General features: G+C 36.3%; 1 protein-coding gene across 4 annotated transcripts in view; it reads right to left on the reverse strand.

The window, feature by feature from the left end:
* TBCK (TBC1 domain containing kinase) overlaps window positions 1–16,814 on the reverse strand; it is a 243,483-nt gene that overhangs the window by 91,639 nt on the left and 135,030 nt on the right. For all 4 annotated transcript variants that reach the window (XM_032400952.1, XM_032400950.1, XM_032400951.1 and 1 more), the window contains one exon: window positions 4,126–4,301. In XM_032400952.1, the coding sequence (XP_032256843.1) occupies window positions 4,126–4,301 (176 nt within the window). The remainder of the gene's footprint in view (window positions 1–4,125; window positions 4,302–16,814) is intronic.

The raw sequence follows: 16,814 nt of genomic DNA on the forward strand, positions 1-16,814 counted from the left end.
AACAACTAATCATCGAACACCATATCTAAACCTAATTATTTAATGTATGGGGATAAACATAAAAAAAAAAAATTTAAAAAAAAAAAAAAAAAAAACCAAAAAAAAACAGAAGATCAAACAAGTTTGCTAAAAATAATCTTTCTATTATACCAGTAATAATTAACTAGAAAACATAATAGCATAAAAGCTATAATGCATAAAACTAATAATATAATGTATTTATTCTTCATTATGGACAACTAACAATTGTTAAATCCACATGTTCAAATTAATTTCTACCTCCTTCTATGGTCTTCTTTAATCAGTAAATGAAAACACCAAAACACCATCCTTTTAGCCTAGGCCAAAAACTATGGAGTTATCCTTGATTCCTCTCTCTTTTATATCTCACATTCAATCAGTCAGCAGCATCTGTTAGATTTGTTTTTAAAATATATCTACTTATCATCACCTCCACTGTTAGACCCTTGGGTCCAAACCACCATACTTTCTCCTTAGTCTCTGTTTTGCCTTTGTCCTTCTATAGTCTCCTTTCCATGTAGTAGCCAAAATAATCTTTTCACATGTAAGTCAGATCATGTCACCATTCTGCTCAAAATCTTACAATAGCTTCTCATCTCATTTGGCATAAAGTCAAAGTCCTCAGGTTTATACAAGATCTTACCCATTGATATCGCTCTAAGTGTATTACTTTCTACTCCCCTCTTCACTCATTCCATTCTATACATAGTCTCCTTACTGGTCCCCTACAAAGTATGTTACCATCATTGCACTTGCAAGATGGAACATTTTTCCTCAAGAAATCTATACAACTCACTCTCTCACTTCCTTTAGGTTCTCTTCTTAAATGTCTCATTATCAGCTAGACTGTCTTTGAGTCCCTCATATAAAATAGTAATTCTTTAATGTTCTACCAACTCCTCATCCTTGGCATTCTCTATCTCCCTTATTATTCTTTATGTTCCTCAGTGGCACTTACTCCCAAGTAACACACCAAGTGTTTATTTTTTTTTTTCTTATTGTCTGTATATCCTCCATTAAATGGAGATTCTATGAGGGCAGGTACTTTTTTTACCCCATTGCTATATTTCCAGCAACTACAACAATGTCTGTTTTGTAGTATGTATTCAAAAATAATATTGAAAAAATAATGTGTTGGTTTTTATGCCATTCATTATATTTTCCCTTATGGTTGAAACATATAAAAAGAAATAAAACAAGTTTTAAAGAAAAGTGAACTAAACCTTGAATATTCTTCAGATAGAACATTTCATGTAAATAATGTAGTATATTTTTCTCTTCCATTTCTTAGTATTGCTGTTGTTAGGGATAACATATCTGATTTAAGAGTACATACAAAAGTTTGTTTTGTATCACAAAGCTTTAGCGAATTGACTTACCATCATTAGTAATACAAAAAGGAATTTGGATTTTGTCAGATTCAAGCTATTAAACCATTTAAACAAAAATCTCATTTCACTGAAGGATGTAGGGGAAAGTATTTATTTAAACTTCCTCAAGTTTAAAATAAAAAGCAATTTTTCCTAGGTAAAGTTGATTTTATCACAAAATGAAAGTCTCATATTTTTTGAACTGTTAATATTCCTTTCTGATCTTTAAAAATCAACAATATCCCAACCATTTTGTTTCATTCAAGAATTAGAATGCAGTAGACAAAGAGCATAGAATATGATTGACATCAGTGAGAATGGCAGAATAAAAATGTCATAAAAACTGCTCCTCCAGAAAAACAATGAGACCACTGGTAAAGATTATCAAAATAAACGTTTTCAGAACTATGGAAATTAAAAAAGAAATCTATGGCAATCTGAGGAGTGCATATTTAAGAGAAACAGCTGAATCTTAGTAAGAATGTGAGCTTTGTTTTAATTTGCCCTACTCTCATTTCCCTCTTCTCAGCTCCGCCATCACCTTGAAAACCAACAGTTCCATAAACCAGCAGGCCAGCAATCTCTGGAAGGGGCAGAATGTTTTAGAGCTCCCCAGAAGAACCATTTCAGGGAATTGTGATTATTTGACCTGTCTGCCAGTTCTCTAAAAAACCTTTCTTCACAGTGGTTGTCTTTATTGGACCTGATTCAGAGCTGTCTCAAACAGCCTTTTTTTGTCAAAAACATTTATTATTTGTCAGAAACAGTCATCAGTGATTGTTTAATATTGCAGTTGTTGGAGGAGGCCATAACCATAACAACTGGGGTAAATAAGAAGCTAACAATAAAAGTTTAAAATTAAGGTTAAAAGCTGAAGAAGGCAATGTCTACATGGGGCTTTAAAAGCTCCAACATATTCCTGGGAATTTAGAAGGCTGTCCACGCATACGTAAGACTGTTTGCATGCTCTAGAAAGACCTGAGAAAGCCTTAATCTCTCATCTGTGGCTTACCTCAAGGTTCTGAACAAGCAGGAAGCAAAGGCTAAGGCAGTTATAGACTGCTGCCTGAAATGTTAAATACGGCCCCAACATGCACACAGAGCTCTTCACCAAAGGCTGGAAGACTTACTGAGTACGGAAACTTAAGGATATCTTTTGAGTACAGAAACTTAGATATCTCTGTCTAAAAATTAGCTGACCATTAAGATAACTAAGCAGTGATCATAGCTGACAAAGAATATAAACTATACGGGTTTAGTTCAGAAAGTCACTAAATAAATAACAACAACCACCACCATCATAACAAACAGCAACAAAAACCCCTGTGGTGGGGACAGAATCTGATTTCCAGAGTTGCCATATTCTATTATTTAAAAGGTAAAGTTTTCAACAAAAACATTTATGAGATGTTGGACTTGCTAGACAAAGCCTCTAAATCAGCTCCTTTAAATATGTTCAAAGAACTAAAAGAAACCATGTCTAAAGAAATTAAGGACCAATGTCTCATCAAATATAGAATACTACTAAAGAGAATTAAGGAAAATGAATCAAATAGAAATTATGGAGTTGAAAAGTACGATAAATACAATAAAGTGAAAAATTCACTAGAGGGGCTTAAAAGCAGATATGAATTGGTAGAATAATGATCAGTGAACATAAAGATAGGTCAAGTGAAATTATCCAGTTTAAAGAGCAGGAAGAAAAAAGAATGTATAAAAATGAACAGAGCCTACACAACTCTGGGACACTATCAACCATAGCAATAAACAGATAATGAGAATTGCAGAAGAAGAGAAGAGAGAGAAAGGGACAGAAAAAAACATCTTAAGAAACAATGGTTGAAAACTTCTTTTTTTTTTAAAGATTTTTTTTTTTTATTTATTTATTTGAGAGAGAGAGAATGAGAGAAAGCAAGCACATGAGAGGGGGGAGGGTCAGAGGGAGAAGCAGACTCCCTGCCGAGCAGGGAGCCCAATGCGGGACTCGATCCAGGGACTCCAGTATCATGACCTGAGCCGAAGGCAGTCGCTTAACCAACTGAGCCACCCAGGCGCCCGAAAACTTCTAAAATACACTGTAAAACAATCTACACATCCAAGAAGCTCAATTAACTCCAACTAGGATAAAGAAAAAAAATCCACATTTAGACACACCATACTCAAACTGTCAAAAACCAAAGACAGAGAACCTTGAAAGTTGCAAGAGAACAACAACTCATAAATTGGACATCATCAACATTAAAAACTATGTGCTTCAAAGGACATTATGAAGAAAGTAGAAAGATAATGCACAGAATGGGAGATAATAAGTACAAATCATATATCTGATAAGGGGACCTGTATAGAGAATATGTAAAGGATCCTGGGATCATGACCTGAGCCTAAGGCAGACACTTAACCAACTGAGCCACTGAGGCACCCTTGTCTTTCTCTATTTTTGTAATTCTTCCTTTGCTTCTGTAATTCTTTTAGCATATGACAAGTTGAGATACTACAATTACATAGGCAAAATGTGAAGCTTGCTACCTGAAGGAATATATAGAACAATCTTCTTAACTGTAAAACTAAATAGACATAAAGGTTTTCTAAAGTTGCATAAATACAATCATATATTAGAAAATAGTTATATTAAAAGGACATAAGTGATAACATTATTATGAGCAATAATTATGCTACAGTACATTTTTAACAAGTCTTCCTTCAGAGTTTGTAAATTAAATCTGCAGATACATACCAAATCTGTTTTTGGAGGATCTGGACACTCAGTGGAGAAAAAAGGTGTTGAACTTCTGACTCCACTGCTATCAGGAGTTGGCTTTGGAGGTTGAGCATGCTGTCTGTAAGTAGCACTTTTAGGAGTCCAACAAAACAGGTTGATTGATTCTCGCACACAGCGTTCAATATCAATTTCTAGATAGGAATTTTTTTTAAAAAAGCAAACATTTAGAATTTGAATTGCTATGTCATGTAAAAAACACAATCTTTCCTAAATGCATATATCCAATATGGCTAAGATGATAACCAATTAGAAAAGATGTCAGTGAAAATATAATGTAGATTTTAATCAGCATATATATGACTACAATGGTGGGAATATTTTATATTATTATATACCTATATATAGACATACATTTACAAATGTGAATATATACATATATTTTTTGTACATTTTATTTGGTATTACATATATACACACATACGTATATGTACATACATATATATATACACACAGTAGATATGTTTGGATATTTCAGTATATCATTATTTAAACATCATGGAATATAACACATCTTATTTAAGAATTAGCCTCATTTACTCTGATAATATGTTCAATTTTTCAAAGTAAAATAGAGGTTGGGGAGGGGAAGGCTAGAATTTAGAAGTGGACAGGCAAAAGATTCACTCCACCATGACTTCTAGTAAAGTATATTAAAAGTTTTATTTTTGCCTATCAAAGGAGATATAAAATAAATAGGGCAAATTTTATTAAAATATCAATTCTCAATTTTTAAAATAATTTACTGAATTAAGTGAAGAAAGGTGTAAGTGAAGTTTCACATATAGAAAAATTGCATGCACTTGGTTAAAATGATAAAAAGAAAGGGTCCATTTATTTGAGCAATGGTAAATATAGTGAAATGTATTTTTTAAAAAGCTCTATAACACTATTAACTTGATACTCCACAAAGAGAGGAACCTAGACACCAACTAGAAGAAAAATTAAAGTTCAAGATAGGTTCTCTAATCCATTTAAGAAGGAAGAGACATGTTCAATTCATTTTAGAAAAATTTCAATTAATATGGTTAAGATAAAAATTTGAAGCTAAAGAGAGAAAACCCTGTCATTTAAAACAAAGTTGATTCATTTAACACTGTTAATCTCCAAAGGAAGAATTTCAGACCATAGGTTTTGCATCTGCAGGGCTCAGATCAGTCTGACACATTTGTCACCCAGTAAAAGCTTGAAGTCAAGTCAATGATCCACATCAGAGGTTGTAGTTCAGTCATTAAATCACTAGCAATAGAAAAGTCTGTTGTATCTGCTTCCAAAACATCCTACCAATACCATAAAAGGTTTCCAGTGAATCTTGAGAATTTACTGGCATCCACCCCAATTCCACCCTGATTATTAGTACTGGCAGATATCCCATTCTCCATTCACTTGACCTATGTCACCTCTCCATCGCAAAATCCTTCCAAAGTCCTTTGTCATAACTAAAATATTATGCAAAAAGTACTTTGTAAACTGTACATCAAAATATGCAATTATTCTTATAAAGTAATCTCTTATCCTAGGGCACTGTTTTTTTCTTTTGCATTATAATTTTGATTAATGCATTGTGAATAAAGCATGTAGTACCCCGGATTATGGTTTCTTAGGTTTGATTCCAAGCTCCATAAAGAACTTTGTGACTCTGAAAAAAACAACTTCTCTAAATCCTGACTTCTTTATCCTCATCCATTACTATCATATCTCTCAGAAAGAGTGAACTATTTCCAAAATAATAAAACACATCTCATATTTCATTTGGGCCAGAATAGGTGGAAAATACATCTCTCCTGAAGACTTCTGTTCTTTTGCTCTAATGGCTTTGAACTGCTCCCAAGATCTAGTGAACAATTGTTGTCCTGGCACTTCTCTTTATTATCATCTAATTCCCTTCAGCTCTCCCCTATATTTGATCCCTAATTTGAGAGACAAGACATTATTTACTATTTTTTGATTTACTCCAACATTTTGGTGGACTGCATTTTCTAGCAGCTTCTGTGAAAGGGTGCACAGAAGGCAAATTATTTTGAAATCTTCCATGTCTTTTAATATATTTATTTTGCCCTTGACTGATAGAGTAGGCACAGCATTCTAGGGTTGAATTTTTTCCCTTCAGAGTTAGGCAAAATAGTGCTCCATTGTCTTCTTCTGAGAAGTCTGATACGATTCTGAATTGAAATCATTTGCATGTGATTTTCCCATTTTCTGTAAACTTTTAGGATCCCTGGTGTTCTGAAATATCATAAGGATATATGTAAATATGTTACTTCATTATGCTAGGTATTTGGTGGTCCTTTTGTAATCCTTCACCTAACAGAGAAAGTTCTTGTTTGACGTCTGTGGTAATTTCTTTCTTTTTTCCTCTTCTCTCTTATTTAAAAAAAATCTTGAACATCCTGAATTTGTTTTCTAATAATTGCCTTTTCTTCTTACTTTTCATCTGTATTTTGGTTTTACTCTCTGAGACTTTTCCTAAGCTTTATCATCTAACATCTAACTGCATTTCCACATCATTTTTAATTTCCAGTAAATCTTTTTTGTTCTTTGTTACTTAAAAAAAAAATTTGATTTGTCATAGTTGCAATACCTTCTCATAATTATCTTTCTGAGAATATTCCTTTATTCAGTTTGTGTTGGTCTATGTGTTTTAGTTGGAGATTTTCGATCTATGATTTGTCGATCTATGACTCTACCTATTTAAAAGAACAGCATTAAAAATCAGATTGGAAGTTTTGTATATGTGGGCAGGTGTTGGTGACTGGTAGATTCACTACTGGGTAGCTTGGAGACACGGTCATTTGTTAGAAGGCCCCTAAGTAAGATATTTCTCTTCCTGGGGACATTCTACCTCTCCAGAGAATAATTCTCTAATCCATCTAAACTAATCTTTGCCAGCATTGCCCATGGAGAGTTCTGGGCGTTCTAACTGCATACATCCCCTCACTTCTGCTCTCTGCTATGCTCTTGACTCTGAATTTCAAGATACTTTGATTCTATTACTCCAAAGAATACCCCTCCAAATTTACTGTTCTCATGGTCATTTTTTTTTTGTAAAACTTGCAAAAGTAAAGATATTTGAGCCACAAACAGTGAAGACTTCGGTCTTTATACCATTTTCCCCTCTATTACACTTCATCTTGTGTTAGGCAACATTATAGTGTCTGGGGACACTTTGAGATATAACTAAGAATAAGCTAAACTAGGAATAATTAGTTTGGTTTAATGGGATATATTTTTGTGATTTGAAGTCACTTCAGGATATTGATAAAAAATTTTCTCCTTGATGAAACTCTAGCCAGGTTCCTTTAAGCCCTTTCTTGACTATGCCTCAACTTTGGCTTATAAACACTCAAAGAAAATGCCAGGATAGTCTTTAACAGTTCAAGGCCACATCCCTAGGATGACTGTTGCATCCACCCCCCCACCCCTTTAAGTACCTGCTTGAGAAAAGTCAGGGCTGCCAATATAATTTATTGTTTGTTCCAGGCAATATCAGAAGATAGGGTCTCTGTCTCCCAGCCTCTGTGGGAAGGTAGAAACCTAACTTCAGTAAGTGCCAGTTAGCAAACCTAGATGAGTTTCACATGGACCAATGCCCTCCTTCACACTTTTTGTAATTTTTCACTTCCCTGAATCTTTTGAGCACCTCCTCACCCCCAGACCCCACCTACTCCCTCATTCTCCCATTAAAATGCCCAGTTACCTCTGTACAAATTGTTCATGCTGGATTCTTCTTTACTGTAACAGTATATTACTGATTAAAACCTGTCCTTACCACTTTAACTAGTCTCTGGCTTTGTTCGACGGTACAGTAAAGTTATTGCTCTAGAAATGACTTCCTGAAATACTCCCATCACCCACTATACAGGTGCAGAGGTTGTAATGCAATACGACGTGTCCCAGCACCAGAAGTTTACGGTTAGTAGAAATAGTTGAAATATACATAGCCAAAAATCAGACTTAAAAGTTCTTCCAAACTTTAAACATGTAAAGTGTTGTAAGCAGAGAATCTGGTTCTCATTGATGCCTGATCAAAAGAGAAATATTCTAGGAATACTAGGAATATAATTGATAATATTACATATACGTTATAACTGCATCATTAAATTTTTTATCTCTTATGATAGGAATTTCACAAAATAGCATTTTTGTGTTTGTTGGAAAGAAATCTGTAGGACCATGATAGGATGGTATTACCTGTGTAAAGTCATATGTGTTACGCATTCCCACTATCAATAATAAAAAACAAATTTCAACCAAAACTGCCAATAGAAAAACTAATTATTTTTTGTATAGAAAATATGTACAATTATTGTCATGTGACGAGATCATCAATGAGTATGAAGCAAAAAAGAAGGAAAAAATATAGAGGTATCTGACATTTAATAATCAAAATGTTATTTTTCTGTTTTGTAATTTGTTATGCTCTCTTTACTCATTCTCAATATTCTTTTAAGGTCTAATTTTGTAATGTAATGTAATCTTCTTAGAGAGGGCCATTTCTTTGTTGTTTAGGCTTCAGGCCCACACAACCTGGATCTTCCCCTATCTTCCAGTCTTCTGCTAGGTGGCAGAGGAGTAGACTGTTCACTAGCAAGGTGGGTGCAAAGATCTACAGGGGTGGGAGAAATGAAACTACTCTTTATGCATACATTGAACTCATTCTTCTCTGTTTTTTTTCTGCCTCATTTTCTTTTTTTTTTCTATTTGTTATTTTTTATTGTTATGTTAATCACCATACATTACATCATTAGTTTTTGATGTAGTGTTCCATGATTCATTGTTTGTGCATAACACCCAGTGCTCCATGCAGAACGTGCCCTCTTTAATACCCATCACCAGGCTAACCCATCCTCCCACCCCCGTCCCCTCTAGAACCCTGTTTGTTTTTCAGAGTCCATCATCTCTCATGGTTCGTCTCCCCCTCCAATTTCCCCCCCTTCATTCTTCCCCTCCTAATATCTTTTTTTTTTTCTTAACATATACTGCATTATTTATTTCAGAGGTACAGATCTGTGATTCAACAGTCTTGCACAATTCACAGTGCTCACCATAGCACATACCCTCCCCAATGTCTATCACCCAGCCACCCCATCCCTCCCACCCCACCCCCCACTCCAGCAACCCTCGATTTGTTTCCTGAGATTGAGAATTCCTCGTATCAGTGAGGTCACATGATACAAGTCTTTCTCTAATTGACTTACTTCACTCAGCATAACACCCTCCAGTTCCATCCACATCGTTGCAAATGGCAAGATCTCATTCCTTTTGATGGCTGCATAATATTCCATTGTATATATACACCACCTCTTCTTTATCCATTCATCTGTTGATGGACATCTCAGCTCTTTCCACAGTTTGGCTATTGTGGACATTGCTGCTATAAACATCGGGGTGCACGTACCCCTTCGGATCCCTACATTTGTATCTTTGGGGTAAATACCCAGTAGTGCAATTACTGGGTCGTATGGTAGCTCTATTTTCAACTTTTTGAGGAACCTCCATACTGTTTTCCAGAGTGGCTGCACCAGCTTGTATTCCCACCAACAGTGTAGGAGGGTTCCCCTTTCTCTGCATCCCCGCCAACATCTGTCTCTTTTCTTTTTGATAAGTCTGGCCAGGGGTTTATCAATCTTGTTAATTCTTTCAAAGAACCAGCTCCTAGTTTCGTTGATCTGTTCTGCTGTTCTTTTGGTTTCTATTTCATTGATTTCTGCTCTGATCTTTATTATTTCTCTTCTCCTGCTGGGTTTAGGCTTTATTTGCTGTTCTTTCTCCAGCTCCTTTAGGTGTAGGGCTAGGTTGTGTACTTGAGACCTTTCTTGTTTCTTGAGAAAGGCTTGTTTTGCTATATACTTTCCTCTTAGGCCTGCCTTTGCTGCATCCCAAAGATTTTGAACAGTTGTGTTTTCATTTTCATTGGTTTCCATGAATTTTTTTAATTCTTCTTTAATTTCCTGGTTGACCCATTCATTCTTTAGTAGGATGCTCTTTAGCCTCCATGCATTTGAGTTCTTTCCGACTTTCCTCTTGTGATTGAGTTCTAGTTTCAAAGCATTGTGGTCTGAAAATATGCAGGGAATGATCCCAATCTTTTGGTACCAGTTGAGACCTGATTTGTGACCTAGGATGTGATCTATTCTGGAGAATGTTCCATGGGCACTAGAGAAGAATGTGTATTCTGTTGCTTTGGGATGGAATGTTCTGAATGTATCTGTGAAGTCTATTTGTTCCAGTGTGTCATTTAACGTCTTTATTTCCTTGTTGATCTTTTGCTTAGATGATCTATCCATTTCAGTGAGGGGGGTGTTAAAGTCCCCCACTATTATTGTATTGTTGTCGATGTGTTTCTTTCCTTTTGTTATTAATTGCCTTATATAATTGGCTGCTCCCATGTTAGGAGCATAGATATTTACAATTGTTAGATCTTCTTGTTGGATAGATACTTTAAGTAGGATATAGTGTCCTTCCTCATCTCTTATTACAGTCTTTGGTTTAAAATCTAATTTGTCTGATATAAGGATTGCCACCCCAGCTTTCTTTTGATGTCCATTAACATGGTAAATGGTTTTCCACCCCCTCACTTTCAATCTGGGGGTGTCTTTGGGTCTAAAATGAGTCTCTTGCAGACAGCATATCGATGGATCTTGTTTTTTAATCCAATCTGATAGCCTGTGTCTTTTGATTGGGGCATTTAGCCCATTTACATTCAGGGTAACTATTGAAAGATAGGAATTTAGTGCCATTGTATTGCCTGTAAGGTGACTGTTACTGTATATTGTCTGTGTTCCTTTCTGGTCTATGTTACTTTTAGGCTCTCTCTTTGCTTAGAGGGCCCCTTTCAATATTTCTTGTAGGGCTGGTTTTGTGTTTGCAAATTCCTTTAGTTTTTGTTTGTCCTGGAAGCTTTTTATCTCTCCTTCTATTTTCAGTGACAGCCTAGCTGGATATAGTATTCTTGGCTGCGTATTTTTCTCGTTCAGTGCTCTGAATATATCCTGCCAGTCCTTTCTGGCCTGCCAGGTCTCTGTGGATAGGTCTGTTGCCAGTCTAATGTTCCTACCATTGTAGGTTACATATCTCTTGTCCCGAGCTGCTTTCAGGATTTTCTCTTTCTCTGAGACTTGTAAGTTTTACTATTAGATGTCAGGATGTTGAGCTATTTTTATTGATTTTGAGAGGGGTTCTCTATGCCTCCTGGATTTTGATGCTTGTTTCCTTCCCCAGATTAGGGAAGTTCTCTTCTATAATTTGCTCCAATATACCTTCTGCCCCTCTCTCTCTTTCTTCTTCTTCTGGGATCCCAATTATTCTAATGTTGTTTCGTCTTATGGTATTGCTTATCTCTTCAATTTTGCCCTCGTGATCCAGTAGTTGTTTATCTCTCTTTTTCTCAGCTTCTTTATTTTCCATCATTTGGTCTTCTATATTACTGAATCTCTCTTCTGCCTCATTTATTTTAGCAGTTAGTGCCATTTTTTATTGCACCTCATTAATAGCCTTTTTGATTTCAACTTGGTTAGATTTTAGTTCTTTTATTTCTCCAGAAAGGGTTTGTCTAATAACTTGCATGCTTTTTTCAATCCCAGCTAGTATATTTAAAGTCATGATTCTGAACTCTAGATCCGACATCGTACTAATGTCCGTATTGAGTAGGTCCCTGGCAATCAGTACTACCTCTTGTTCTTTTTGTTGAGGTGATTTTTTCCATCTTGTCATTTTGTCCAGAGGAGAATAGATGAATGAGAGAACAAAATGCTAACAGGGTAACAACGTCCCCAGAAAATATACTCTAAACAAATCAGAAACGACCTGAAGCCGGGGGAAAAGAAAGGGAAAGAAAGAAAAACGAAAAAGAAAAAAAAAAAAAAAGATAAAAACAAACAGAAACAGAACAAAACAAAAAAACCAGAATATGATCAAATATGATCAGGCTGGTGCATAGATCAGTGGCACACACTAGATTTTGGGTGTATTTTGGTCTGTTAGAAGAAAGTGCCTCCCAAAATTTTAAAGAAAGAAAAACTTATATATGTACAAAAATAAGGGTTGATATGATGAAGAGATGGAATATGACTGTAAAGATGAAAATATAAAAAATTTTATAAAAGGAATTGATAAGAAGTTTGAAAAAAGAAAGAAGAGGATTTAAAAAAAAAAAAGAAAAAAAAAGGGAGAAAATGTGATCAGGCAGGAGAGTAGAACAAAGCCATACACTAGAGATTTAGGGTATATTTTGATCTGTTAGAAGAAACTGTATCTCAAAATTTTAAAGAGAGAACAACTTATATATATATGCCAAAAATAAGGGAAACTACTATGAAGGGATAGAATATGACTCTAAAAATGAAAAATAAAAATGTTTTTTAATAAAGGGATTGATAAGATGTTGGTTGAAAAGGGAAAAAGAACAATTCAAAAAAAAAAAAGACAGTTAAAAAAAAATTTAACTTTGAAAGACTAAAGAATCATGGTAAAAAAGCCATGGATTCTATGTGCATTATTCCACTAGCGCTGGAGTTCTGCCGTTCTCATTGATCGGTAAACTTGGTCTTGGATGGCTGTTCTTGCTGATCTTCTGGGGGAGGGGCCTGTTGCCGAGGTTCCCAAATGTCTTTGCCGGAGGCGGAATTGCCCCGCCCTTGCCGGTCCGGGCTAAGTAATCTGTTCGGGTTTGCTCTCAGGAGCTTTTTTTTTTTTTTAAAAGATTTTATTTATTTATTCATGAGAGACAGAGAGAGAGAGAGAGAGAGAGGCAGAGGGAGAAGCAGGCTCCCAAGGAGCAGGGAGCCCGATGCAGGACTCGATCCCAGGACCCTGAGATCATGACCTGAGCCGAAGGCAGACGCTTAACCATCTGAGCCACCCAGGTGTCCCTCTCGGGAGCTTTTGTTCCCTGCAAGCTTTCGGTACAGCTTTGGAGGATGAGAGTGAAAATGGTGGCCTCCCAATCTCCGCCCTGGAGGAGCCGAGAACTTGGGGCCCCACTCCTCTGTGCGCCCCCAGAGAAAAGCAGTCAATTGCTCCCGTCTCCCCAGTCTCCGGCCGCACTCCGAGTGCACCCGGCCTGTGACCGAGCATTTCTATCTCTGGCACACGACCCCGTGTGGAGTCTCCAAACCCAGCAGATCCCTGCGGTGCACTCCCGCGCCTCTCCTCCCGGGAGAGGAAGGGGAGTCTCCCCAGATCTGCCACTTGTTGGGTCCCTGCTGGAGGAGCAGTGGCCCGACTGTGCTGCGGGTCACAGTTTATGGCAACCCTGAGCTGAGAGCCCGCGCCTCGGCTCTGTCTCTGCAGCCGGCTTCCCCACTCTGATACCTGGGAGCTCTGCCGCACTCAGGCACCCCCAGTCTTTCTGTGACCCTGAGGGTCCTGAGACCACACTGTCCCATGAGGGCTCCACTCCCCACTTAGCCACTGGAACGACATCCCTCAGCGGAGCCGACTTGTAAAAGTTCCTATTTTGTGCTCTGCGGCTCTATCACTTGCCAGAAGTGGCCAACGGAGGCCCCCTCCCCGCTGTCTATCCTCCCGAATATCGCCTCGGATTCACTTCTCCGCACATCCTACCTTCCAGAAAGCGGTCGCTTTTCTGTTCAGAGTTGTTGCTATTCTTTTCTTCGATCTCCTGTTGAGTTTGTAGGTGTTCAGAATGGTTTGATCCCTATCCAGCTGAATTCCTGAGACCAGACGAAATCCAGGTCTCCTACTCCTCTGCAATCTTGCTCCGCCCCTCTGCCTCATTTTCATTCACTTTCAATTCCTGAGACTTTCTGGTGCTCTGCATCAAGAATTGGCTTGCTTCTTGCTAGTATTCTCCTTTATAGAAAGGTTTCAATTGTCTTTACTTTTTATAAAGTGAGTTACTATTGATGTAATTGTGTTCTATCTGCTCAATTTTTGTTGTTTCTTGTCTACTCATGTTCTTCTTACATTCTCTTTGTTCTTAGAATTACACTTTTTTTATTCCCTTACTGTTTCCCTTTAATGATGTTTCAGAAGGGAGTAGGAATAGACATATGTGTACAACCTACCATTCTTAATTGGAAAGGTTTCAAACTTTAAAGGCTCTGGTTTAAAAGGGGTGGGAGTGAATTTAGGAGATTAGCGTGGTGGGCTTGAAGCCTTGCTCTTTTGGTCTAGCTCTTGGTCTAGTGACATTTAAGGTATTTACTTAGAAAGTGGTATAATAATGGCACACTGGAAAGAGCATTAACCTGGGAGGCAGCATGATCTGGGTTTAAATTTCACTTCAATTACTAACAAGTCATATAGCTCTGGCAAAACTCATTTTTCTGCCTCTTTTTTCTCAATCATAAAATACGGATATTACTTAATTCCTGGGAGCATTATGAGGTATAAATAATATTATTTCAGCACATGGAAGGAACTCAGAGATCTTATAAGCTTCCAGATCTATAAAATGCATGAAAAATTTTGGCACTTCACCTGGGGTGAAGTGAATTTTAAAAAGCGTTAGTCTTAGATCTCAGTCTGCTTTCTTGTTTTAAACCCAGTTGAAATATAGGTTACATTTCTATTTTGCACTTGGTAGATTTCCATTTAGAAAGAGATTGCCTTTTAAAAAAATATTCTTTACTACCTTTCAAAATCCCAAAACTTGGAATGTTTTTTAGTGATGAAAAGTAATGGGCTATCAAGCCATAGCAGACATAGAAGAAAAAGTCTGAAAAGCCTACATACTCTATGATTCCAACTATATGACATTCTAGAAAACACAAGGCTATCAAGACAGTAAAAAAAAAAAAAAAATCACTGATTGCCAGGGGATAGTGGGGTGGGGAGATTGGGGAGAAGGACTGTATAATTGCAGCAGAGCAGATTTTTTTTCGGTGGTGAAATTGCTCTGTATAATACTACAGTGGTAAATACATGACATTACTCACTTGTCAAAACCCACAGAATTGCTCAAAACAAAGAGTGAACCTTAATGTAAACTTAGTTAATGGACCTTAGTTAATAATAATGTACAATACTGATTCAACAATTTTATCAAATATGACACATTAAGGCAAGATGTCAAAAACAGGGTAAATTATGAGCAGAGTAGTAGAGAAATATGGGAATGCTATACTATCTGTTCAATTTTTTCTGTAATCTAAAACTGTCCCCTCAAATAAAGTCTGTTAATTAGACAAACCAAAGAGCAGTGACAGAAGTGACATCAATAAAAACAACAGAGTAGATAACTCCAAGGGCACTTCTCAATGGAGTTTTTTTCATTTTTGTGTTTTTGTTTTGTTTTGTTTTTTTAAAGAACTAATAGGGCTCCTGGGTGGCTTAGTCACTTAGGCCTCTGACTCAGGTCATGATCTCATGGGTCGTGGGATCTAGCCCTGGGTCTCCGTGCTCTGTGGGGATTCTGCTTGAAGATTCTCTCCCTCTGCCCTTCCATCCCCCAACCCCCACATGCCCTCTCTCAAATAAATAAATAAATCTTTAAAAATTTTTTAAAAAATAAAGAACTAATGAAAGAAGTTAAAAATGTGTAATCATGTCATCCCTGTATTATATTTATTTCTTGACTAGGGTAACAAATCGTAACTTTTCATTCACATGCAAAACAAATTCCATTGCCAGAAAACATTAAGAAAAATCCCCTTGCATATTACTGGACATTAAACAGAAACTGGATTTGCAAATAATTTTTTTCCTAATCCTGCAATCATATGACAAGAGGGGCCATTGAAGCTATTTTGGAATATCTTGATTTACATAGGACATTTAACATATTGGATAATTTGAACCATTTCCTTCCCCACTCTGAAATTCTTATCTGTAGTTAACAACAGTATGGTTATTTCATCCCAACTTGTGCTTGAGATAATATGCTCACAATGGTCCCTGTGAGGCAGCTAGAAAATTAAGTAGCCAGGAAAACTGCTACTTACAAACAAAAATGTTTGTATATCCAAACCACTACTGTAAAACATGGCTTGTTTAAATAAGAACAGATAAATTGTAGAGATAATGTTTCATATTTAAAATGAGTTAAAAATTTTATGAAGTTGAGTTTTTATTTGCTGTTTACTGAGAAAGGACTAACATGTAGAAAAAAAAGGAATGGCCAGTAGTTTACCTAACATCAGGTTTTTATCTAACACCAGGTATTGTCATTACTGTAGTTAAAAATGAGCTTCCTAGAAAGTCAGAACTAAACTTCTGAAGATACTAGATTGGACCATTTGAAACTGCTGATATGGAAACCTACTTTGTAAACAAATAACATATTCCCCTGTAATAGTAAAAAGTACTAGATTTGGACTCCAAATTCTAGTTACTAACTTATACAACAATGAGCATTCCATAACATAACCGTGCCTCAGTTATTTCAAGAGCAAAATGGAGATAATAATAAAATCTACTTAACATAGCTATGATATTTATACAAGATAGAAAAATTTAAAAGCTTTATAAACCCTAAGTGATTCATGGCTATTATAGAGATTATTTACATTGCCCAAATTTTCTATTCATAATTTTGCTTTAGAAATGAAGCTTACTGTAGGAGAATTAAAAATGTACAAACTTAGGTTTTGGTTTAAATAATGTTCCTCTGTGCCACTGTTGGTCCATAAAGGCCACCCTGTTTGTTTAATTGAATTGAACTAAAAGTGAGTTCTTACTATGTT

The sequence above is a fragment of the Phoca vitulina genome, unplaced genomic scaffold, assembly GCF_004348235.1.
Source record: "Phoca vitulina isolate PV1807 unplaced genomic scaffold, GSC_HSeal_1.0 scaffold3, whole genome shotgun sequence".
NCBI lineage: Eukaryota > Metazoa > Chordata > Mammalia > Carnivora > Phocidae > Phoca > Phoca vitulina.